Genomic DNA, 23,177 nt, shown 5'->3' with positions numbered 1-23,177 from the left:
CTGCTTCCCCCAGGCTTCAGGGCCTCCATCCCCTCCCGGCCCCTCCCTCCGCGCGGGCTGGAGGTCACCTTCCCCGCACCGCAGGTGGGGGTCCCGGGCCCAACCTGTGCCTTCCCGCAAGGCAGCCCCCCGCGCCCCCCCGCCCCGCGCCCCGCGCGTGCCCGGCGCCCCACAGACCCGGGCCGGATGAATGAGTCTCGGGCGGGCCCGGCCTCGCCCGCGTCGGCGCTTCCGCGCGCCCCCCCGCCCGCTCCACGCGCGAGGGCGGGAGGCGCGGGGCTCGGTCCCGGGGGCCGGCGGGGCCCCCCCCCCCCGCCGGGGCGCGCGCCGGCTCCGGGCTCGCGGGCCGCGGCGCGGCGGGCGGGCGGGCGGGCGGGCGGGGGCGGCGCCGGGCGCTGAGTGGCGGCTCCGGGTCCACCCCTGGCGCGGCGCGGGCGGGGGGCGGGGGGCGGGGGCGGCGGCGAGCGGGGCGCAGCCGCGAGCATGTGCCGCGCAGCCCAGTAACCAGGGACGACCGCGGCTCCACCGCGGCCCGCGGCGCCCGGCCCTGCGCAGCTCCGCGCCCGGCGCCGGGAGAGGGCGGCGGCCCGACGGCCGGGCCTGCGAGCCGAGCCCCGCGCCCCGCGCCCCGCCGGAGCCCCGCCGGAGCCCCCGCCGGAGCCCCGCGCCCGGGCCGCGCGGGCACGGCGCAGACAAAGGCGCGGCCCCGGCCCGGCCCAGCCCGGCCCGCCGGCCCGCCGCGCGCCCCGGCCCGGCCCGGCCCGGCCCAGCCGCTCCCGCTGGGCGCCCCGACGGGGTCCGGCCCGGGGGGCGGGGGCCGCGGCGCCGAGGATGGGGAAATCCAACAGCAAGTTGAAGCCCGAAGTTGTGGAGGAGCTGACCAGGAAAACCTACTGTGAGTGCGCCCCCCACCCCGCCCCCCCCCCCGCCCCCCGGTCCCCGCGCGCCCCCGGCCCGCGCGCGCCCCCAGGCCTCCGCCCGCGCCCCTCGGCGCTCCGGGCGGCGCCCCGGCCCCACACCTGGGCCTTTTGTTCCCGGCGCCCCGTCCCCCCGGGCGTGCGCGCCTGTCAGCCGCCGAGCCCGGCCGGGAGGGACGCCCCGGCCCGCGCCCCCCTGCGGGCCCTCGGAGGGGCCGGGTGTGCGGGCGCGAGGGCGCGGCCCGGGCTGGGGGCGCCGGCGCCGGCGAGGGCCCGGCCGGCGGGTGATTCATGCACCGCGCTGCGCCGCCCGCGAGCCGTCGCCGCGCCGCGGGTGGGGGCGCCCGTGTGAGCCGGGCTCGCGCCGCGGAGGGTCCCGGGCGCCCCGCGGGCTGTCGGGTTCCCGGGCTGAGGCCCCCGCCCATCTCCCCGCCCCCTCCCATCCTTCGGCCAAGTTGAGCGCCGGGTTTCTCCAGCGGGGGGTGATCGGCTGCGCCTCATCATTTAGACGTTTGTGTGGGGCACCCCTAAAAGAGGGTCTGACGGCTGCGGAGTTGTCCTGACCCGGGCCAGGGCGCCTCTCTCCACTTGGCCAACTTCACAGCCCCCCGCCCCTGGCCCCTCTGGGCTCCCCGCACCAGCCCTCAGCCTTCCGGCAGCCTCCGGGGAGATGCCCTGGCACGCCAGGGGTTAACGGCCCCGGGTCCTGACCACGCAGCTCCGTGCTTGTGCCTGGGGAGGAGGCTGGCCTCGCTGTCTGGAAGGACTCGGGCTGGGGTTGACCCCCGCCGTGGGCGGCTGGAGGGTCCTGCCTCTGGCATCCTCCCTGGAGGCAGCAGCTTGATGCCAGCCGGCCGCTGGAGGCCTGGGAGGCGGCTTCTGGTGCATTGCACAACCTCCCCCCATCGGCCCTCCGGGCACATTGCAGGTCTGTCCAGGCCCACGCTTGGGCTCCGTGCCCCTCGCCCCCACGTGCTTGAAACAAAAGGGGCTTCCCTGAGTGGGCGCTCAGCACCGAGAGGCCCTGGCCCCCATCCAGGGGAGGCTGCAGCACGGAGCCGCATCCCCATGCATGGCTGGTCCTCGAGGGGCGAGGCTGTGAGCACCCACGGACCTGTCCTTGCTGCTTATCCATGCTTCAGGGCCGGTGGGCAGCCCTTCCAGTTTGCCAGTCTCGGGAGCGCTGCTGGGCCTTCCTTCCGAGTCCATCCAGGTGTGGCGCACGGCTGGAGGCAGGCAGGCCACTCACGGCCAAGCTGCTGGGAGCTTCACCGAGCGGTGGCCATGGGCTGCCCAGCTGTCCGGCTCAGGGGGCGGTTCGGTGCGCCGTGAGCCCAGCGTGGCCAGCTTGCCTGCTCACCGAGGGCAGCACGGGCCAGCTCTTTGTGTCCTTGCCACAACCCTGGGCAGGGTGGGCACTGCCACCACCCCCGTTTACGGAAGAGGGAGCGAAGGCCCAGGAGGCTGTCCCAGTGGGGGGCGTGCCCAGGGCCACGGCTGGTCATCGGCGATGCCAGGACTTGAATTCGGATCTGTGTGGTGCCAAAGCGAGGCCCCTTGAGAGACCTTGGGGCTCCCCGGGGCATCAGAAGGGCTTTTCTTTGCGTCCTTTTCTGTTTTCTCCTCTAAGCCCGGGATGGAGGATTCTGGATGCGAGGGGCCCTGGGGTCCCCGTCTCCAGGCAGGTCTGTCAAATTTGGGAGAAGTTGAGTCAAACCGGCTTGGGGCGCTCCCCCCCGTGCTGCCGGGCGGCCTGGGCTATTTTTAAAGGCCTTTGGAGACGTGGAACAGTTTCATCAGGGAGTGTTAATGGTACTTTTCCGCTGTGCCATGCTCTGTGGGGTGGGCTGGGGCAGCGGCGGAGGGGGTGCCAGGGCTCGCTGGCTGGTGTCGGCCCCCCTGCTGGCACCTGTCCGGTTCTTTGCGTTGGTGCCAAGGGGGTGCACCGATATTTGCTGAACGAAGCGGCGGGGAGAGCCAAGAAAACCAGAGCTTGTTTTAGGGTTCCAAGTGAGCTTCCTTCTGGTGGGAGGGGGTGTGCTCTGTTCAGGGGATTCTGTGCATGGGGTGGACGGGTTGCGCCCAGGAGGACACCCCGTGTCAGGACTCTGGAAGGGCGTGTTGAAAGCCCAGGCGCCTGAGCCTGGCCCTCCTAGATTTCTGATTTGTAAGGTCTGAACTGGGCCTGGGTATTTGTGTCCTTGACATGTGTCTGTCACACAGATCTTGGTTCCCAGGGACCCGACACCTGGGTCTCGGGGTGCTGGCATGTGTAAGCATCACCAGGTGTCCTCAGCTTCCATGCCCAGAGGGAAGCCCAGGTGCTCTCGCCTGCCTCCGTGGGGTCCACTGTGCTCAGCAGCGATCCCAACTCCCGGGGAGACCGCCCTGGTGGTCTGTGCGAGGAAGCATCAGGTCCACCCCTCCAGCTGTGTGGCCCTCACCAAGCACATCTGGACCAGCCTGCCCACACCCCTCGGTCGCTGTTTAACACCACACAGCAGATGCTTTTCCTCCTCTGCAGATAAGACTTGTAAATCGTCAGAGGCCCCCCAAGCCTCTCCCTTCCCACTCTGTTCTCATCCAGCAGGGCCCCCCCAGAGGTGGGGGCTCCCGCCCAGCCCGGCCCCCAGAGGGGTGCCAGCAGCTGGCCCACTGCCTTCCTCCGTGTGGACGAGGCTGCTGTCATCATCCCTGTGTGCCCGACACGCGTGGCCTCACTGGACCTCGGTTTCCTCATCTGCAAAATGGGTGTCCCTGGCACCTGGTTCCTGGAGGGTGATTCCCGGTGATCAGCGTGGCGGGCGCTGGTCAGGGAGGCGAGGCTGGGAGGCAGGCGAGGCGCAGGCGAGGCTGGGGGGCAGGCGAGGCTGGGGGACAGCCGTCCTGCTCATCCTGTTGACTGCACGGCCCTGCTCACCTGGAGCAGCGCTTAACTCATATCTTGTGGGCAAATTTCCTCTCTCCCAGGGCCACTTTCCTACTTCCTGGGTCTTTGCTCCGGGCACCCATGGGTGCTTTGGTTGGCTTGCCTGCTCCCCTCCCTCAGCAGGCTCTTATGCTTGCCCCCGACTTGTTCATTTTTCAGCTCCCCGCCCCCTGCCCCCCCCCACCATCCGGTGAGTGTTCCTTCTGCCTTTCGTGCTGGGCACAGAGCTGTGCTCATTCCTGGCCTCAGTGGAGGCCAGCCAGGCTGTCTGGGCCACGGTCGCATCAGGGCTCCTGGGTCCAGGCCAGCCAGCCCAAGAGGCGAGCCCCCCACGCGCCTCCTTGCCCTCTCCCCCTGGTGCTTGCAGCACTCCCCGGGGGCCCCTGTCCAGACTCAGAGGCGGTCACCATCTCCTGCAGTTCTTGGTCAGTGCAGACTCTGCCTTGACCTTCCTGCCAACCTTGAGTCTCTTTGGCCTTTTCTGGATGCCCAGGACGGGCCGGCTTGTGGGAGCTTGTGCAGGGGAGGGGCCTTTGGGTGGCCACAGCTAACACCTCTGCCACCCAGGGCCGAGAAGGGGTCTCCAGTCAGGGCAGGAGTCGGGTTGAGAGATGCTGGGTGTCACCGCTGGGTGCCCAGGCCCCTCTGGCTTTGTTCCTCCCCGTAGGATGAAGAGTCTCTGCTCCACCAGAGCGAGGCAAGATGTCTCTTTGGGGGAGGCAGTGTCTGGTACCCATCTTGGGACAAATGAGGGTCTTGGGGCACAGAGGGCCCCACGGCCAGGCCAGGGCTCAGTCACCCGGTGGGGAGGGCCCGGGAGGAAGGTGGCTTCCGCAACCCCTGTGTCCCATGAGCAGGGTGAGGCCGAGGAGGCTGCTGTCTGACCCACTGGACGTAGCCGCAGCAAGAGGAAGCAGGTTGGACCCCGACTCTTGGGGGGCCCTGGGGCGAGAAGCAGCAGGGCTGCTGTCGGAAGGCGAGCCGGGGCCGGGGCCTCCTCGGGCCCTGTTTTTGTTTTTTTTTTAAAGATTTATTTTTGATTAGCAACTATAGCCAGAGACACTCCGGGGGCGGGGGGAGAGGAGGGATTAGGGTCAAAATAAGGGGGGTGCAATTGTATGGGGAATGTAACCAAAATGCAAATGCATGCGCTGTGCAAAAATGAAAAATGATGTAAGAATTATATAAAATAAAATATATTAAACATATAAAAAAAGATTTATTTTTATTTATTTATGCATACAAGAGCTGGGTGCAGGCCAGAGATGCGGGGGTGAGAGGATCCACCAGAGACAGAGTGGGGAGCAGAACAGGTGAATACAATGAAATCCACTGCTGGGGGAGCAGCGGGGAGACAGGAGAGGTCTGCTGCGCCCTGTGGGCAGCTCCCTGGCTGGGGATGGAGCTCAGGCTGCAGTGGCTGCGGACAGCCTCATAGTGCTGAGACTTCACCCCTGCACCACCGGTGAGGCCCCCTCCTTGGGCTTTGTGGCCTTGGGCTAGTCGCTTGCCCTCTCAGCACCCGTCTGTTCCTCTGACCCTTGCCACCTGCCAGCGTGGGTGCCGCCGGCTCAGTGCCCTGGGGTCCAGAGCAGAAAGGGAGCTGGGCTCTTCGGCAGCAGAGCCTCGGGGAGGGAACCAGGGCTCGGGGTCCAGCGGTGCTGGGCTTCTGGCTCTGTCTCTCCCCTTCTCTCCTTGGGGTGGCAAGCCCTGTCTCACGGAGCTTCACTCTCCTCCTTTGGAGAGTGGGCCTCACAGGGACCCCAGAGTTAGTGCGGGGTCGGGGCAGGTGGAGGGTTTAGCAGGGCGCCTGGTTCTGGGGGCTGTCTAAACCCAGCGGGCGGCAGCTGGCCCTTGGGTGTCCCAGAGCCAGCGGGCGTCAGAGTCCCCTCCTTGTGTGTTCTGGCTCCTTCTGCCTCCTCCAGCTCCAGCTTAAATGTGACCAGCTCCTGCCACCCGCGCCCCCCACCCCTTCCTCCTGGCCGTGGCCTTGGGCCTGAACCCAGCTGCCTCTGCTCCCCAGACCAGGCCTGAGTCCCCCTGGAGAAGACCATGGTGATGCAGCTGGCTGGCCGCCTGGGCCCACGTCACCTCCCTGCAAGGGCCCCCACGGCCGTGGCTCGGGATTTAGACTTTTTTGGAGGTGGGGGTGCTGTGGAAAGAGGGGTGTGAGATTTGGATTTGGCGACTTCTTGTCTGTAGTTCAGAGTCGACGGGAGGGGGTGGCGATCATGGTGATGAGCTGGGGTGACTGCGGGAGGGTGTGAGAGATGGAGTCTAGACAGACATTTGGGGGGAGACTCAGCGGGATTTGGTACCAAGTTTCATTACCTTGTAAATTTCAGATGATATATTTTTCTTGACGTTTTAAAACCTGCTGTGAATGTCCATGCCCTTAACTGTGCTTCTAAAACACAACGTTTTATAGCGCAGCCGATGGGTGCAGCGATTAATTATGGGATCCCCCCCATTGGCCACTTAGGCTGCTTTGGTTTTTTTTCTAAAATAAACGATATCGTGACAAATATCTTTGTGCTAAATCTTTGCCTATCTCTTCTTGAGGATAAATTTCCTGAAATGAGGTTATGGAATCAAAGACTGAGAACATCTTAAAAGGCTTTTGATGGAAAAATTGTCGAGTTGCTCTCCAGAAAGTATGTTCCAATTTACATTTTCAGCAGAAGGGGACGTGTGAGTGCCCGCTGACTTGCATTCTTTTTTTTTTTTAAGATTTATTTATTTATGCATACAAGATCTGGGGTACAGGCCAGCGGTGTGAGGGGTGAGAGGATTCACCAGAGACAGAGCGGGGAACAGAACAGGCAGACTGACTGAAATCCACTGCTGAGGGGAGCAGCGGGGAGACAGGAGAGGTCTGCCATGCCATGTAGGCAGGTCCCTGGCCGGGGATCGAACTCGTGCCACAGTGGCTGCGGACAGCTTCATTGGTTGTGTCTTAACCCCTTGCACCATCAGGGAGGCCCTGACTTGCATTCTTGCCAGCACCGAGTATTGTTTTTCTAAATTTTTGTCAGTTTCGTGGGGAAGGAATAGAGTAGCTTCCTGATTCAATATTCATTTCTTTGATTACCATTAAGTAGAATCCCAGGATCGCTGAGCGAGAGGAGGCATCGTGTAGTCCAACGCCTTCCTCTTCCAAAGGAACAAATCAAGTCCCAGTGTCTCCCGGAGTCACCTGGCAGGTCCCGGCAGGATGGACGGCTGCTGGGTGCTGTTGGGGTGTCACCTACCCGGCCCTTGCGGTTGGCCCTTGACTCAAGAGGGGACTGTAAGTTTCTTCTGCTGGGGTTCAGCTTGTCCTCTAACTCCCCCGTAAGCGGGAAACCTGTGTACTTTAAAAGTGGGGTCTTTCTGGCTGTTGATACAAAACGAAGTGCTTAGCACATAGGTGTGGGCTCCCTACCAGGCTGGAGAGAGCCATAAATGAACATGCCAAGTTCCTGGGTCACTTGAACTTGGGCTGGGATTTCCAGCAGTGTCCATGGCTCGGGGCCAGCTTGTGGCCTGTGACCTGGTGAGCTCCTCGCCCTCTGAGCTCTGGGTGCCTCGTGTGGGAGATGGTGGTGGACAGCAGCGACTGGCCCCTCTGCTGACCCTGGGCTAAATCGGGAGAGAGGCCCGTGGGGACGCCCTGAGCCGTGTGTAGTGGAATCATTTGGGGTCACCCTGCTTGGGTTCCTGGCTCACCGAGATGGGGAGGGTGGGCCTCTGGGGATTCCGGATTATAGAGTCCTGGGCGGATGCAGCATTGGAGGGCCTGAGAGACACCCTCCTGGCCTCGGTCCCAGAGCCTTTGCTGCTGGATGGGGGTGTTAGAGCTTGCAGGCCCTCGGGTGACTCAGTTTCCCTTTCTGGTCAGTGGGCGGATCGCCAGATGGGAGACTTCCGCAGGGCTGGTCAGTGCAATCTCCCTCCGACCGGCCGCAGGGAACACTAGACGCTGACCTTGGCAGTCCTCCCAGGCCCTGTGGTCCTTGTTTATAGTTGGGAACACGGGGCTCAGAGGGAGCTGGTGAGTGGGTGCGGGAAGCGTGGGGGTGCCAGGGGGGTGGGCGGGGGGGGTGGGTGCAGGGCTCCTGTGCCAGCCCCTTCCAGGTGGCAGGTGCTGGGCGTGAGGGCCGGGGCTGCGGTGCGTGGCAGGGGTGGGTGAGCCACACGTCTGTGCACACGCCCGTGTGTTGCTGTGCCTGCAGGTTGTAAGTGCAGCTGTGCACGGGGAAGGGACCCCTGGGTGGGAGGCACAGACAGGCTGGGAATCTCAGAAGCGGATCGCTCAGCCACCTGCGCCTGAGACGCAGCTGCCACGTCTCAGGCCTCCTGCCTGCCCCGGCGGGCCCCGGGCCCATCTGCCCTGGGCAGCGGGGGTGCGGGTGTCACCGGGAGGGGTGACAACCACGATGGCTCCTTCTTACCCGGGGCCAGAGGTCCCCCTTGAGGACGCACCACCATCCCAGGGGTGAGCCTGCCGTGCCTGTTTTACAGATGACCAGAGAAACCCCGGGCAGCCTCGGGCGCGTGCCTGAGACCTCCCAGGTGGTCAGCGCCAAGCCAGGCTCAGGCTCGGCTCTGTCTTGCCATGGCCACTGCCCTCCTGCACGCCCGCCTGGTGCTCCCTCGCTAGGGGCGGCCAGAGCGTCTGACACTGGCCAGGCATCCTGGGTTCCTGGGCTGGCCGTGAGGCTGGATGGTGCAGTGGGTTGGGGCCTTCCAGTTGTGAACTCCGGAACCTCAGGGGCTCACGATGTTCCGTGTCCTGGGAGGTCCTGGGGGGCCATCCTCTCCCTGGGGAGGCAGGGCGGAGGCTGTGGAGGTGGCCCGGGAACCTTGGTCGGGTTATGCCCTGGGTGGCCGCCCAGGCCCAGCTTTCTCAGCTCTGTCCCTCCTAGCAGAGAACCGGGTGCTAACCGGGTCCCCAGTGCTGACCTCACAGAGTCCTCCTCACCCCTGCGCGCAGGCGCCATGCACCCCTGTGCAGTGCAGGCGTCTCCTGGGGACCCTGTGGGGGGGCTGGGAGTTGGCGGTGCCCACCAGAGGATGAGGCTGGGCAACCGAGAGCACCCTGGGTGCACTGCCCTGCCCAGCCCAGCGCGTCTGCGTCCTCGCAGCTGCCATGCGGGCTCAGGGGCAGTGATGGAGGGGCCTGGAGACCCGCAGCCGGCCTGGTGGGCTTGGGTTCGTGCCGCCCGGCCTGGGTGCATGGAGTTGGCCTTTGGACCTCCTGCTGCGTGTCCTTGAGTGGCTCTGTCTGGCCCCCTGCTGGGCAGGGTGCTCTGAGGGGCAGGGGTCGCTGGGGGTCAGAGTCCCGGCTCCTGGGCGCAGCCCCACCTGCTGTGACCGTGGCCGCCCGGCTGCAGTCCGGGTTCCCTCCTGCGCTCCCTGAGACGGGGTGTCGTCTTTCCTCAGCCCCGGGTGCCCCGCGGGAGGCGGTGCTCCCACCAGGTGAGCCGGCCTGGGAGTGGGGCGGTATGGGCAGCTCCTGGCGCGGCACTCCCCCTCTGGAGGGGGCCCCCGGGAAGCTGGCGGTTGGTCCTGGCCACTGCGCTCTGGAATCCCTGCAGGGGAGGAGGAGGAGGGTGGGAGGAATGTGGCTTTGAGGAATGTTTAACCCAAGGCAGAAATAGCAGCCGCTGTTTTTTATTCCAGGCTCTCGGGTTTGCAGCAAGGAGGCAGGCGCCCAGGCGCTCCAGCTTCCCCGGCTCCCCCACTGCTCTGGCCTTCGGGGGACAAAGTGGCCTCTTTCTTTTTGGAAACTAGGAAGCTGCTGTGGGAGCCATACAGGGGCCTGCGTTGGGAGGCAGACGCGCCGGGTTCACGCCGTGCGCCCCGCTCCCCAGCCCTGGCCAGCGCGCGCCGGGCCTCTGCTTTCTCCCCGCGGGCTGGGGGCAGGGACAGGGCAGAGCCCTGTTGTCATTGTGGGCACCGTGGCGTCAGGGTCTCCTGCTCAGGGGCCCGCGGGCCTGGTGCACGCCCCCTCTGCTCTGGGACCGGGGCCAGACCCCTCATTGACCCCCCTTACGTCTGTGACAGGGGCACGTGGACACCCCGCCCGGGTCGTGGCTGGACTGAGTGGGGAAGGCTGGTGTAGAGGCTGTTTGAACCCCTCCGTGGGGTCCCAGGGGCAGCGCCACAGAGGACGCTAAAATAAAATGGGGCAGCGCCACAGAGGACCTCTCGCGGGTGGAGCACACGGTCACGCCCTGAGCTGGGGCCACTCAGGGGTCAGAGCTTTTCCTCTGCCTCCCTTGCCTCGTGCCTCTGACCCTGGCAGGACCACCCTGGCCCCACTCAGCTTGTACCAGCGCCCAGGGGCCCCTCCCATGGGATGCGGCCCAACTGTGACCTTCATGACCGGGGGCCAGGGCGCGTTGAACCTACCCTTTTGCAGCTGTGGGTGCCCAAGGGACCCCTGGTCTCACCGGGAGGCCAGCGCTGTCACCTCAGCTTCTAGGGCAGCACCCAGCCCGTGGTTAGAATGGGTGAGAAGGTGGGCCTCCCTGGTGGCGCAGGGGTTAAGTCTCAGTGCTGTCAAGCTATCGCCAGCCGCTGCGGCCTGAGTTCGATCCCTGGCCAGGGAGCTACCCACATGGCACAGCAGACCTCTCCTGTCTCCCCGCTGCTCCCCTCAGCAGTGGATTTCAGTAGATCTGCCTCTTCGACTCCCCACTCTGTCTCTGGTGAATCCTCTCACCCCACACCTCTGTCCTACACCCCAGTTCTTGTATGCGTAAATAAATAAATAAAACAAATCTTTAAAAAAAAGAACGGGTGAGAACACAAACACGTGATTGCACCGCTGGCCAGTGAGTCCAGCTCCCTCGCCCATCTCTGAGGGTCGACCCCCACCCTGGCCCTGACCACCCGGGCTGAGTGATGGGGTTGTGTTGTCTAGTGGGGGGCTCCCTGAGGGGTGCTGGGCCTCAACAGGTCAGCATGGACACCGGGCCCCTCTCCTCTCCAAGCCGCCAGCCAACCCGGCCCCTCCTCCCAGCCCCTCCTGATCCTGCCTCTGTAGGAACCAAAAGATCGCTGTTCAAAGGCGGGAGATGGGGCTATTTTTGGCGCTGTGGGGGAAAGCAAACGCTTCCCTTCTGTTCAAAGCTCCCAGTGCGTGTGCTGGGCAGACAGGAGCGAGCGCACAGCCAGCCGCTGGGCGCCCCACCTGCCTGTGGGCCGCTTCCCCTCTGGCCCGGTGGCCCACAGGGCCACATTAGGTGGTTACTGTCCCAGGATGCCTGCAGGAGCCCTGGCTGGGCCGCGTGGAACATGATCTTAATACTAGCAGCAGCCATCAAAATAGCAGCGAGAAGCTTGCTCGCTGTCCTCGCCCGATTCACGTCCCCACGCTTGGCTCTGTGGCTTCGGGGGCTGTGAGGGGCCTTCTGGCAGAGCAGAGCTGGAGGCTGGGCGCCTGTGTCAGGCCAGGCCCGCACTCCCTGGAGCAGAAAGCATTCGTGAGACGGCTGCTCGTGCCAGGCCCGTGGGTGCAGGGACACAGGCAGTGGACAGATGGATCTCTGCTCCTCCTGGCTTTCACAGTTGGAGGATATCGGGCCAGGACAAACATCCAGACAGGGCTTGGCACGGTGTTCCGGGAGTGCATCTTGGAGGGCTTCCGGGAGGAGGCGTTTTCAGTTGCGTTCCAAGGGTAGGGCTGCCAGGCATACTAAATGATTGCCTGCTGTTTACCTGTGGTTGGAATTGAACTGGGCCTGTAGTTTTATTTGCTGAATTTGGTAGCCTTGACTGAGAGAGGAGTAGGAGTTGAGAAGGGCAGAGTTTTTGGTTGGGGCTGGGGGAGTAGCTTACAGGGGATGTTGGGAGTGTTTTTGGCAGAAGGAGCGGCGTGTTCTGGGTCCGGAGGCGTCAGGTGGCACAACTCGGGGGACTTGGAACGTATGGAGTGGCTGAGTGTGGCGGTAGAAGGGCTGGCCCCCCGGAGTGGCAGCCTCCTCACAGGCCAGGGCCCCCTCTGGAGCCAGTCTTGGGAACCAGAGGAGCCACCGGGCACTGGGGAGATGGGCTCCCGCCTTGGCTGCGGGAGCGCGGGCAGGTGTTGTGGTCAAGGTCAGCATCCAGCCTGTGGTGCGGCCAGGCCGGTGGGCGTGTGGCTGGGCCGCTCTGTGCCCGGGCCACCTTGCCGCTCTGAGTCCCACTGCCCTGTCCTCCTGCTGCCCAGGACCACACGGGCTGCGATGAGTCACCCAGGACTGTGATGTGCCTCCCCGCGCGGGGAAGGCAGGTCAGGGCCAGCCTTCGCCCACAGTTCTTAAAGGAGCAGACTCGGGGCTGGTGCTGGGGCCAGAACCTGCAGGGAGGCGGCCCCGGGGCCTGGGGCTCCCGCTGCTGGCCCAGCTCCAGGAGAGCCAGCCCTCTGGGCCCCGCTGCAGCCTTTCCGGCGGCTCTGCTAGGGTGCGACCCGGCCCTGGGGGCTGGCAGGTGACTCTCAGGAGGGGGCAGGAAGGTGTGGGCTTGGGGCGAGGGGAGGGCGCTGGCCGTGGAGATGGGGCTTCTGGTTCCCACTCCGGGTTTGGCCCCTGCCTGGTCTGCGTCCCGGTCAGCGCCAGCTCCGTCTGCTCCCACTGTCTGGACTTCCACCATCCAGGGTGAGCCGGGCTCACCCTCCTTCTGACACTGCCTGCTCTGGTCATCTTGACATTAAGGCTGCGGCTGATGTGGCTCTCAGGTCTGAGCCCGACAGAGACCAGCCCAGCGTGTCCTACCCCTCCCAGCACTGGGGACCGATCAGGGCTCTGGGGGCCACGGGCCCTTGGACAGTGTGGGTAGGAGGAGGAGACTGTCCCACAGCTCCGTGCTACACTCTCCCAGCCGGGCGCCCACCCTGCCTTGTCTTTGGGTGCCGCGACCTTCATCGCAGCAGTAGCAGTCGTTGACTCTGAGGCCCTTCCTCTGGCCAGTGCTTTGTCCTTCCTCTGGTCCCCTGACCTCCCCTTGTGCTGAGTCTTCTCTGAGCTCTCTGCCTGATGCCTCCTCCAGGAAGCCCTCCTGACCTGCTGGGCCTGCTCATCCCTGCACGTCAGCCTGAGCTCCCTTCCGCCAAGGAGTGCGCCTGAGCCCCGACCAGGCCGGGCACCTGCCTTACACTATTCCCCGCCCTCACTGCCCTCCCGACCACGGCGTCATGGCAGCTGCGTGGTCATTTGTTAGGTCCGTCTCCCCTGTTACACAGGGGACCCACACGCGGGGACAGGACATGAGTCTGGGTCACTGCTGGCTCCCAGGGTCCAGCCCAGGGCCTGGCCCATCGGAGTCTCAGAGTCTTAGAGTCGGTTGTTGGGGAGCCTGGGGGTGGAGGGGTGAAGCAGTACCTGGTAGGGAAGGTGGTGTCACCACCGCCGTCCACTCACAGATGAGGAGCCCGAGGCCCAGAGGGCGGGCTCAGTTTCCTGGGGTCATGCAGGGCTAGAGAAGGACTCAAACCAGAGACCCTGTAGGGCCGACCTGTGCCCCAGTCCGCCCATTGTCGGGCCCGGCGGGGTCTTGGGTTCCTGAGCCCTTGGCCTGCTCTGAATGTGCGGGAGTTACTCCAGCCGGAGTCCCGAGAGCACCCGCACCCCCAGACTCCGGGGAGGTGGAGGTCGTGGCTCTTTCCTCCAGGACCCGTCCTTCTGGAAGACTCAGCCCAGCAGTAGTGATGACTTCATGCAGGGGTCTTGCCGTGTGTGTGTGTGTGTGTGTGTGTGTGTGTGTGTGTGTGTGAGAGAGAGAGAGAGAGAGAGAGGGAGGATGAATTCTGGTGTAGCCACCGCAGGGTAATCCATTTATCCACCAGAGATAATTTTGTGTTTCAGAAAATCAAAGAGAGGGCCTCTTCGGTGGCGCAGCGGTTGAGCGCTGGGTTGCGAAGCTGCCCGCAGCCTCTGGGGGCGCCGGTTCGATCCCCGGCTGCTCCCCGGCCACCGGAGGAGGGTCCCACATGGCGCGCAGACCTCTCCTGCCGCCCGCTGCTCCCCTCAGCAGTGTGCTTCGGTCCTTCTGCCTGCTCTGCTCCCCGCTCTGGCTCTGGTGAATTCTCTCACCCTCCCGCGCTTCTGACTGTACCCAGTGCTTGTATAAATAAATAAAAAATAATAATAATAAATCTTAAAAAAAAAAAAGAGAAAATCAAAGCGAGCGCCTCTGCTTTCCACCGGGAACCACCACGTCCCGTGGCTTCCAGGAGGGCGCACGGGGCTGCCTTGTTCGCTGCTCACCCAGGTCCTCCCGTCTACTCTGTTCACGGGGAAGCTCTTGCCGAGCTCAGTCTTCTGCAGGGACGCCGGAATCGGAGAGGTGGGCCAACTGGCCCGGTGTTGCACAGCTGGGTGTGGTAGGGCCGTGAGTGGAGCCAGGCCGTGAGCCTCCGGCTTCCAGGCCCAGGCCCTAGCGGGGGAGTCAGAGGAGCCAGACTGTGCCATTGTGAAGGGCCACATGCCCCGGTTCAGGTGTCGGGCCCGATGGAAAAGAGGTCACCTCCCGCGCGCACTCATGTGATGCTTTCTACACCCCCTTCTCCAAGTCCTGGGGTCACGCAGGCCTGGTTGTAAGCCCGGCTTGGCCGCAGAGGCTCTGTGCTCCTGGCAGGTGGCTCCCCCTCCCGCGCCTGGGCCTCCCGAGCTGTGCAGACCCTCGCTCGAGGAATTGCTGCGGCCCAGACGCGACGGAATGCAGGAATATTTGAACCAGAACAAAGATTTGAGTGGGCCCTTGTCTCTGGTGTCTGGTGGCTGCCTGGGACTCTGCCCTCTGGTCCCGGGGGACACAGGCCTCTCCCCTTTGGGTGCCCCGGACCTGACCACAAGGTCCCCTGCTCCAGGACCATCACCTGCCTGCCTGTGAGCTGGCCCGAGGGAACATTCTCAGCTCATTTGTCAGGTGGAAGCGTGAGGCTTGGAGAGGGGAATCAGTTACGACGATTCAGGCTTTATTTGCTGGTTTTTTTTTTGTGTTTTTTTTTTTAAAGATTTATTTATTTGGAAGAACTGGGGTGTAGGCCAGAGATGCAGGGGATGAGAGGATTCACCAGAGACAGAGTGGGGAGCAGAACAGGCAGATCCACTGACACACTGCTGCGGGGAGCCGCAGGGAGACAGGAGGGTCTGCTGCGCCATGTGGGTCACCTCCCTAGGGAGCTGGGGCTCAAACTCAGGTGGTGAAAACATGGAGCAGCATCGTGGTGGGCCATCGAGGTGGTAGTGCTGAGACTTTACCGCTAGGCCACCAGGGAGGCCTGATTCAGGCTTTATTTGTTAGATCTGAAAGGGAGAAGGGACCTGGAGCCCAGGAGAAATATGGCACCTGGAACCCGGCTCTTCAGGCAAGATGCCACCCAGAGGAGCTGCAATGGGCAGGGGCTGCTGTGCCCGCTGCGCTCACTCCTCCAGCCTCACGCTCCCCCGTGCCTGGCACCCAGCAGGGGCTCAGCAAGTGTTGTGGCTGGGGAGACGTGGTGGGGAGCCCCTTGGGGCTGGGGATGACCGTGTCCAGGCTAAAGCCTTGAGTCTGACTTAGCCAGGTGGACTGAGCTTCAGTCTCCACTCCCCACCTCTGCTGTGCAACCTCGACCCGGTGCCTTTGCCTCTCTGGTTGCTTCATCAGCCGCAGTTTCTCCATCAGCGAAGCGGGCTGGCGCAGCACATGAGTCGGTCAGTGGGGCGTTTGGGGCTCGGGAGGAACCTGAGGCGCCAAGGGGTTAGTGGGACGTGAATGGCTCGAAGGCATCCCAGAGGGGTTCTCATCTTGGCCTAGACCCCGCTGCAGCCCTGCCAGTGGTGCAGAGACCCCGTCGTTTTGTTCTAATATCATGTGATCCTGGTGACGGCGTTGCTGCCACGTCCAGCGCCCTCCAGATGCTGGCCCGTCCATTCATTGGCTGCCATAGCAGCCCCGTGATGGAGGGGAGACCACAGCTCAGGGCATCGACTGAGAAGGCGGTGGACACGTTTGCACAGAGGCTTTTGGTGGGCGAGAACCTGACTTCTGAGGCCACAGCAGTTCGGCTGGGCCTGCGCTCAGGGTAGCAAAGAACAGGCCCCGTTAGCCAGGGGCTCAGGGGGCCAGCCTTGGCCTGAGACTGGCCTCTGCGGCCTGGAACCAGCCGCCATGCCCTCTGCGTTCCAGAGTCAGGCCTGTGGGTGCGCTGAAGACCCCTCCATGCCCCAGGAGGGCCTCTCTGCAGAAGCCGTAGCCCCAAGACTGCTCAGCTGCCCTCTGCGGCCCGGCCCTCTGAGTGCCGAGGGGAGGGGCTCCACGGGGGCTGTAGGGGTCTGGGGGCGGGTGTGTCAGGGGAGGAGACGAGGCCCGGGACCCGGGAGGAAACCAGAGCCCGGCCAGCAGGGCCACCCCGTAGCAGTGCCCGACCCCATGCCTGCTCTTGACCGTGAGCGGGAACCCTGGGAGGCCGGAGGCTTGGGCCGCGCCCTCGGGAGCCCTGTGGCAGCAGCCTGATCCCTTGGGTCCCCGGGGAGCCTGCGCGGGAGGCCCAGTCCAGCGTGCCTGTGGCTGCAGTGGGCCTGGCGTCTCAGGCAGTGTGGGTAGGAGAGCGTTGAGCAGGCTGGCCGCTGCCACCCCCAGAATGGAGGGGCCCCTGAGGGCTGGCAGGGTCCGGGCCCTGGTCAGGGCTGGGCCAGAGGGCGCGGGAGCCGGGCGGGAGGCGGGCCAGCGCGGGGCGGGGCGGGGGCAGGTCTGGTCTCGCGAGGGCATCCCGCCTGCCTGGCTCCCGCCCTGCAGAGGCCTGGAGTGATAGCCCAGCTGGGGTCCTTGTTGCTGGGCTGCATCTGATCTGCGGGGCAGCCCCATGGCTGGTCCAAGGGCACCCGGTGCGTGGAGGTTGTGGAGCCTGGGGGCTCCGCCATGGGGGACGCTCTGCTCTGACTTCTCAGTGACTTGTCACCTGCGGGTCTCTTCAGGGGTGCGGAGGCCGTGGGGGCCGCAGAGCCCCGTGCACTTCCAGGGGCCTGCTGGAAGTGTTTCCAGGCTGTGACGCCCGGAGCAGTGACTTGTGCTGGGGGAGCAGGCGTGTGGCTCCTGGGAACCAGGCGTCTGCCACCGAGCCTGGGGCTGTGGCCGGACCTGCAGGCCCTGGCTCCTCCCGTGCACGGCACTTCACAGTTGTCACAACCAGACAAGGTCTGCTGTGAGCAGGAGCCTCTGCCCCTTTCACAGATGGGGAAACTGAGGCTCAGACAGGGAACGTGACAGGTTGCACAGCAAGGGAGCAGTAGAACCCTGGAATCTGAGATCAGCTTGCTCTGCCACCGCCTTGCAGGGTCCTGACCCTCCTGGTGAGGGGCGTCCCCGGGGAGAGGGTGACCCCGCCCTCAGAGGGGTCCGGGTCCTCCCCCCGCTCCGCTGTTGCTGCCCGGGGAGGGGAAAGAGCACCTTCCATTTTGGGGAGACAGTGCGGGAAGGCTTTGGGTGCTGCAGGCTGGAACCCAGCTCTTGGTGTTGGAGCTATGAGGCGGGCAGGGGTCATGGCGGAAAGGCGGGGCTTATGCTGACCTTTGAACTTGGACCTGAGGGCCAGGAGGAGGGCTCTGACTGGGGAGAGACTTGACCAAATTAGGAATGTTGGCAGCTGCTGGGGAGTGGAGGGGAGGGAGGCTGCAGGGGTGGGGGAGGCTCTGCAGGACGGGGTGGGGACCGTCATTGGCCAGCCCTGGACAGGGGCTCGTTCTCATGTTTTCCAGGCAGCGGGGCTGGTTTGCAGCCGGTGAGCTGGGGACTGCTGGGGAGGGCAGGAAGAGGGGTGTTCCCAGGATGGGGCCCAGGAGAGGGAGGTCTGGTCTCGCGAGGGCATCCCTTTGGACCGAGGAGCTGCGGGACCCCCCTGGGGTGACCTGAGAGGAGCAGAGGGGGAGGGGCTGGGAGTGAGGGTGCAGGTGCACACGCCCCCTCAACCCCCAGCAGTGAAGAGGGGACTAGGAGGACCCCAGATGGCGGAGAGGCCTGCCTGGGGGACTGCTGTGCTGGAAGCGGACAGGGGTCGAAGGGGTGAGGACTAATGGGGTTTGGTGGCCAGATCCCCACAGCCCCGCTTTCTCTTTGTGTTCAGCAAACCAAGGCCTGTGAGGCCTCGTGGCTGGGGAGACTGAGGCCACGCTCTCTCTCCCCAGAGATGGAAGAGGGCTGGGGGGCGGAAGGAGGCGGGAGACCTGGCGCTCCTAGTCTGCCCACAGCTCGGGCCCGCCGTGTCTGAGCTGAGCGTCAGTCAGGAAGAGGTATTTTGCTTTAGGGAAATCAAAATCAGACTCAACATTTATTCTGGGCTCCAGGGACCGGCTCTCCTGTTCCCTGCTGGCAGCTGAGAGCTGCGTGGAGGGAGGAGGAGCAGGGGCGGCCTTGGGGCATTCTAGTGCTTTGGGGTGTAGTGTGGGGGGCTCGATGGGCTTCCTGCTTCCACCGCAGGGCACGCCAGGCCCATCTCCCTAGCCAGACTCCTGAGGCCAAGGGTGGGGCATGGAGCGGGCGCCTCGCTCTGCTCCTGGCTCTGAGCCTGCTCTAAGCCAGGAATGTTCTCTCTGCCTCTCAAGAACCCTCCTGACAGCCCTGCCAGGTAGGAATTTGAGCTCTAGGCTCAGAGAGGTAAAGTAACCTGTGTGGAGTAACCCAGCCTACAAGTAGCCGAGACAGGGTGCCCACCGGGATCTCCCCAACATTCTGACCACATAAAGCCCCAATCTGGTTCTAATCCTAGTGTGGGGGTGAGCCTGCCCCCCTACCCCCCACCTCCCCCATCTGGAGCCTGCTAGAGAAAGGCAGCTTGTTTGCAAATCGTCTAGAGCCACCTGTCGGGTGAGAAACGAGCCTTAGGGTGTGCTGCTGGGGACACGGAGGACCCAGCCAGGGCTTGTTCTCTGCCTCCGGGGAGCAGGATCTGGGGCTGGGCTGCAAGGCTGGTGCTGGGAGAAGCATGTTGGCCTCTGAGAACTCAGCATCCAGACAGGAGGGCGAGAAAAGAAGTCGCTTCTGTTGAGCATTTGTGGGAGCCAGACGTCACACCACGCCTTGGCCACGTCCTCCCGCCAGCCGGGCTGGCACCTGTCCCATTTTACAGACGAGCCAGCCAGGGCCCAGCGGAGTGTCATCGCCAAGGTCACACAGACAGAGCACTTTCTCTGGACTGTGCTCTCCACCCTGGGTCTGCTCCCCTGGCCGCAGGCAGCGCCCCGACCTGCTGTTGAGCTTGTGGGTGACAGACTCTGTGTGAAGCCACGCGGGAGCAGAGCTGCTAGGGGGCGAGGCAGGGTCCCTCCCAGGATCTGATGTGTGTGGGGTCCCGGGTGGAAGGTGAGTGTGGGTGTTCTGGGCAGATGGAACAGTAACGACAGGCCAGGAAACAGTAACATCAGCCAGGAGGCTGACCTGTTAGAGGGGCGGGAGGGTCACGAGGTTGGGGTGTAGCCAGGAAGGAGCTGGTTGCACTGAGGATGGCCCTCCTTCCTGCTGGGTCCTGAGCCCCGGCCCTCTGGCCCAGAGCGCCCAGAGTGGACCCACCACGCGTGACGGCGGCATGGTTGGACGCTTGTTAATTTCGCGCTTGGGTGGAGGCTCTGGGAGAAGGGGAGATGGGACCCAGCCTGGAGCCCAATCCTGGGAATGTCACCCCAGTATCTGGGCAGAGGTCAGTGCAGAAGGACCCCATAATTGCACCCCAGTCCCTCTTCCCTTCCAGGGCCCGTGGTAATCAGCCAAGACCTGGGCTGGCCCCCAGTCCTGCTGGCACTCGCGGCAGGGGTGCGCAGCTTGAGGACTCATGAGTACAAACCTCCCCCTCCCCAGGTTTTTTTTTTTTTTAAAGTTTTTTATTTATTTGTTTGTTTGTTTATACACGCACTGGGTACAGTCAGAAGCGCGGGAGGGTGAGAGAATTCACCAGAGCCAGAGCGGGGAGCAGAGCAGGCAGAAGGACCGAAGGACACTGCTGAGGGGAGCAGCGGGCGGCAGGAGAGGTCTGCGCGCCATGTGGGACCCTCCTCTGGTGGCCGAGGAGCAGCCGGGGATCGAACCGGCGCTGCAGAGGCCGCGGGCAGCTTCGCAACCCAGCGCTCAACCGCTGCGCCACCGGCTCCCCAGGTTTTTATTTGGAAAAATCCAGAGAAACATTGAAACACCAGCGCAGCGCACCCCGGGGCGTCTTCTCCTCGACTGGCCAGCCGGCCGCGCTTTGTCGTGTTTGCTCTTTGTCGTCCTCGCTCTTCCTAAGCATGTGCGCGTGTCTTTGTGAGCCTCTCCAAGAAGCTGCAGGCATTAGGGGTGAACGTCCCCCCTAAAAATTTCAGGGCACCTCTTTATAAAGAAGGACACTGTCCCACATAACCTCCGTGCCAGCGAGTCCATCAGGGCCTTTGGTGCCCAGCCAGCCCCTGGAGCGGCTCCCCGGCACCTCGGAGCTGGGCTGAAAGTCAGACCAGGGCACACTGGCGGCCTTTGTCTCTCGCGTCTCTTTCTAGAACAATTCCCGGCCTCGCCTTACCTTTCCTGGCGCGGGCTGACCGAAGCGCCGGTGGGTCTGTGGAAGGCCCCACGTTGCAGTTTCATCTGCTTCAGGATCGCGCTCGGGTTAGCTCTTCCGGGCAGGAGCACTCCGTGGCCTGCTCGTCCTCGCTGCATCCAGTCAGGGGCCCGTGGCGGGGTGGGGGCGGAGTGGACACCTGGGGGCGCCAGTTTGACGGAGGACAATCCTCTTTAGCGGTTGTGTTGTGTGTGGGGAAGATGGGACTCGCCACGCCCCTGCTAGTTGAGGGACGCGATGGTCTGGACTGACGCGGGGGTGGACCGGGGGGTGGGAAGCGAGCTGACTGAGAGAAGCGGCCGAGTGCTCACGGGACAGGTGGCGCGGGAAGGCTCTCCGAGGCGGTGTGGGATGGCTGAGCTTCTAGAAACGGGCAGGATGCTGGGGATGCGGGTCTCGGAGCTGCCCCGGGGGGGCAGAGACCTCCTTCTGCCTGTGGCCTTGGGGTTCCTGCCTCTGCTCACCTCCCCCACTCTAGGTTGGGGTGCTTGCTGGTAAGCGGGACAGGGATTCCGACGCCGGCCTGCCTGGCCCTGGGGGAGGGGCTGGAGGCAGGTGACCCGCCCCCCGGGGAGCTGTCTGCTGTCACCCCCCTCCGAGACCCTCCGAGACCAGGCAGTGAGCGGTGAGGTGCTGCTTGCCCGGCACGGTGCCAGGGACCCCGACGGCCTCATAGGCTTCCTAAAGGTTAATGAGCTGCTTGAAGCATTGGGGAGGGCTTGTCTCCCACCCAGCGCACATCCTGGGGGGCCGGGCAGGGTGGGGGGCTGCTTAACCCACTAGAATGATCACCCAGGACCATGCTAGTGGGGAGGGGGAACTCACCCTCCCTCCAGCTCATGGCTGCTGCGTCCTGGGGGCTCAGGCGGTGAGGAGGCAACGGAAGGCCAGGGCCAGAGAAGCCCTGGGGATTGTGTGGGGGTCAGAGGAGGCCAGGGTTCCATGGAAGCCTCTGACTCTGTGAACCCCCGCAACCTCAAGGCCCCCAGTGGACCTGCCGGCCAGTTCCTGCATATGCCACACAATGCCAAGGTCACACGAGGTCGTGCAGCTCACTGGCTGACCTGGGGGGGGGCACCCAACAGGGCGTCCATCCTGGGCTCTGGAGGCACAGCCTGGCCCCCTGGTCCTGCCGTTTCAGGCAAGGTCAGCAACCTGTCTGAACCTCAGTCTTCTCATGGATTTGGGGGACCACACCTGCCTGCGGATTCTCGGTCAGGTGTTTAGCACCGAGCACCTTGGTCTTCAGGACAAGCCCATTTTGCAGATGAGGAAGCAGACTCAGGGGCAGCGCCCTCCGCAGGGACACGTGGCTAGTAAGCTGGGGCGCTGGCTGAGCCCCGGCAAACCCCGAGTTTTGCCTGATCTATGACGCTGTCCTGTACCTCGGCCCCCCTGGCCTGACTCCTTCCCACCCCTGCCCTCTGCCAGGTTCTTGGAAATTGTGTTTTTCTCCAGCAGGCCAGGCTGTTTGGGTCCCTGGTCTCTCCCGCCCACCAAGGCCTGGCACTCTGGCGAGCGGCCTGCTCAGGGCAGGGCTGTCCCTCACCATCTGACCTGAGGTTGTGGGAGGGCCCTCCCGGCCCAGGTGTCTGACCACCGGGTTCGAGGCTGTGGGTCGGGCTGCTGAGCCCCAGAAGAGTTCCGATCTCACCCTACTGCTTGTCCTGGCCCTGTGTGCCTCAGTTTCCCCACACAGAGCCAGGACAGAATAACACTGTCTTCGCTCAGAGCCGTATCAGCTGGGCCAGAGCACGGGGTGCAGATCGGGGTACCCCAAGGGCACCGGTGCGGGATGGCTGTTACAGCTGGCTTTGACCAGTCTTTGAGACGTGGTTTCCTCAAGTCTGATGAGGCACAAAGATTCAGGGCCTCTCTTCCCACACCCCAGGGATCTAATTCCTTTCTGCACCCGACCTCCACCTAGCACCCACCTCCTGTCCATGCACCCCCACCCCGTGCCGGCACCCCATGTCTCACACCCGTGGGGCTCAGGTTCCCGGGTCCACTCGAGCTGCAGGGCTGACTCCCTCCTCCCTGCTGTGGAACCTGGAGGCTGAGGGCTGGGAAGCCGGGCACTTTCCCGGGGTCACCTTGCAGGGAGTGAGTGTGGCCTCGGAGGTGGCCCACACAGCTTCTCGCTCAGTGGTTTTAGAGAGAACATTGGTTTGGTTCCAACTTGAGCCTTTTCGGTGCTTTTCAGAAGTGCCGCTGTCTTGGTTGCCTTCACGGCCAGCGGGGAAGGGCTGCTGGGCCTGGCTGGCCACTAGGCCGCTTTGCGTGGCTTCCTTTGCTCTTGGTTGGCAGCTCCGTCTGGCCTGGCCTGTCTAGCTGGGAGGTCCACTGCGAGTGGCTGGAGGAATGGAGTGCTGGGTGCTGCGAGGGCTGAGAGCTGCTTCCCTCCCCAGCGGGGACCCTGCATGGCATGGGGTGGCTGAATCCCCAAGAAACTCACACCCTCCCTGACCATGCTCTCCCGGCCCCTCCACCCCCCGCACATATGAGGTGGTCCTGGCAGTCCTTGAAGCAGCCGGGGTGGCTGTGGGCAGGGGATGGATCTGCTGTCCCCTGCAGGGTGCCGGGCACAGAGCTGGCTGGGGGCTGTTCCCTGGGGCATTTTCTTGTTCAGCATCAGCTGGTGCCTGACATGGGCAAGCCGGTGCGTAGGGTGGGGTGGGGTGAGCAGGAGGGGGCCCCGAGTCTGCCTGTTCCCTGGGACACCTCCCTGAGCTAAAAGGCCTCTTTTCTGTTTTCTCTTGCAGTTACCGAGAAGGAGGTGCAGCAGTGGTGAGTAACTGCT

At 64.2% G+C, this 23,177-nt stretch overlaps 1 protein-coding gene across 2 annotated transcripts in view; it reads left to right on the top strand.

Moving 5' to 3' along the window:
• Positions 1-752: 752 nt before the first annotated feature.
• NCS1 (neuronal calcium sensor 1) overlaps positions 753-23,177 on the top strand; it is a 42,828-nt gene continuing 20,403 nt past the window's right edge. Inside the window, exons 1-2 of one of the 2 annotated variants that reach the window (XM_037491795.2) lie at positions 753-895; positions 23,140-23,164. In XM_037491795.2, coding sequence (XP_037347692.1) covers positions 832-895; positions 23,140-23,164 — 89 coding nt within the window. In that variant the 5' untranslated portion in view covers positions 753-831. The remainder of the gene's footprint in view (positions 896-23,139; positions 23,165-23,177) is intronic. The other variant, XR_008549467.1, reaches the window with a different exon arrangement.

Source organism: Talpa occidentalis, unplaced genomic scaffold, assembly GCF_014898055.3.
Source record: "Talpa occidentalis isolate TD23 unplaced genomic scaffold, MPIMG_talOcc4v2.1 talOcc4.7, whole genome shotgun sequence".
Classification (NCBI taxonomy): Eukaryota; Metazoa; Chordata; class Mammalia; order Eulipotyphla; family Talpidae; genus Talpa; species Talpa occidentalis.
Note: the sequence above shows the minus strand (reverse complement) of the source record. Positions and strands in the feature narration are given on the sequence as shown.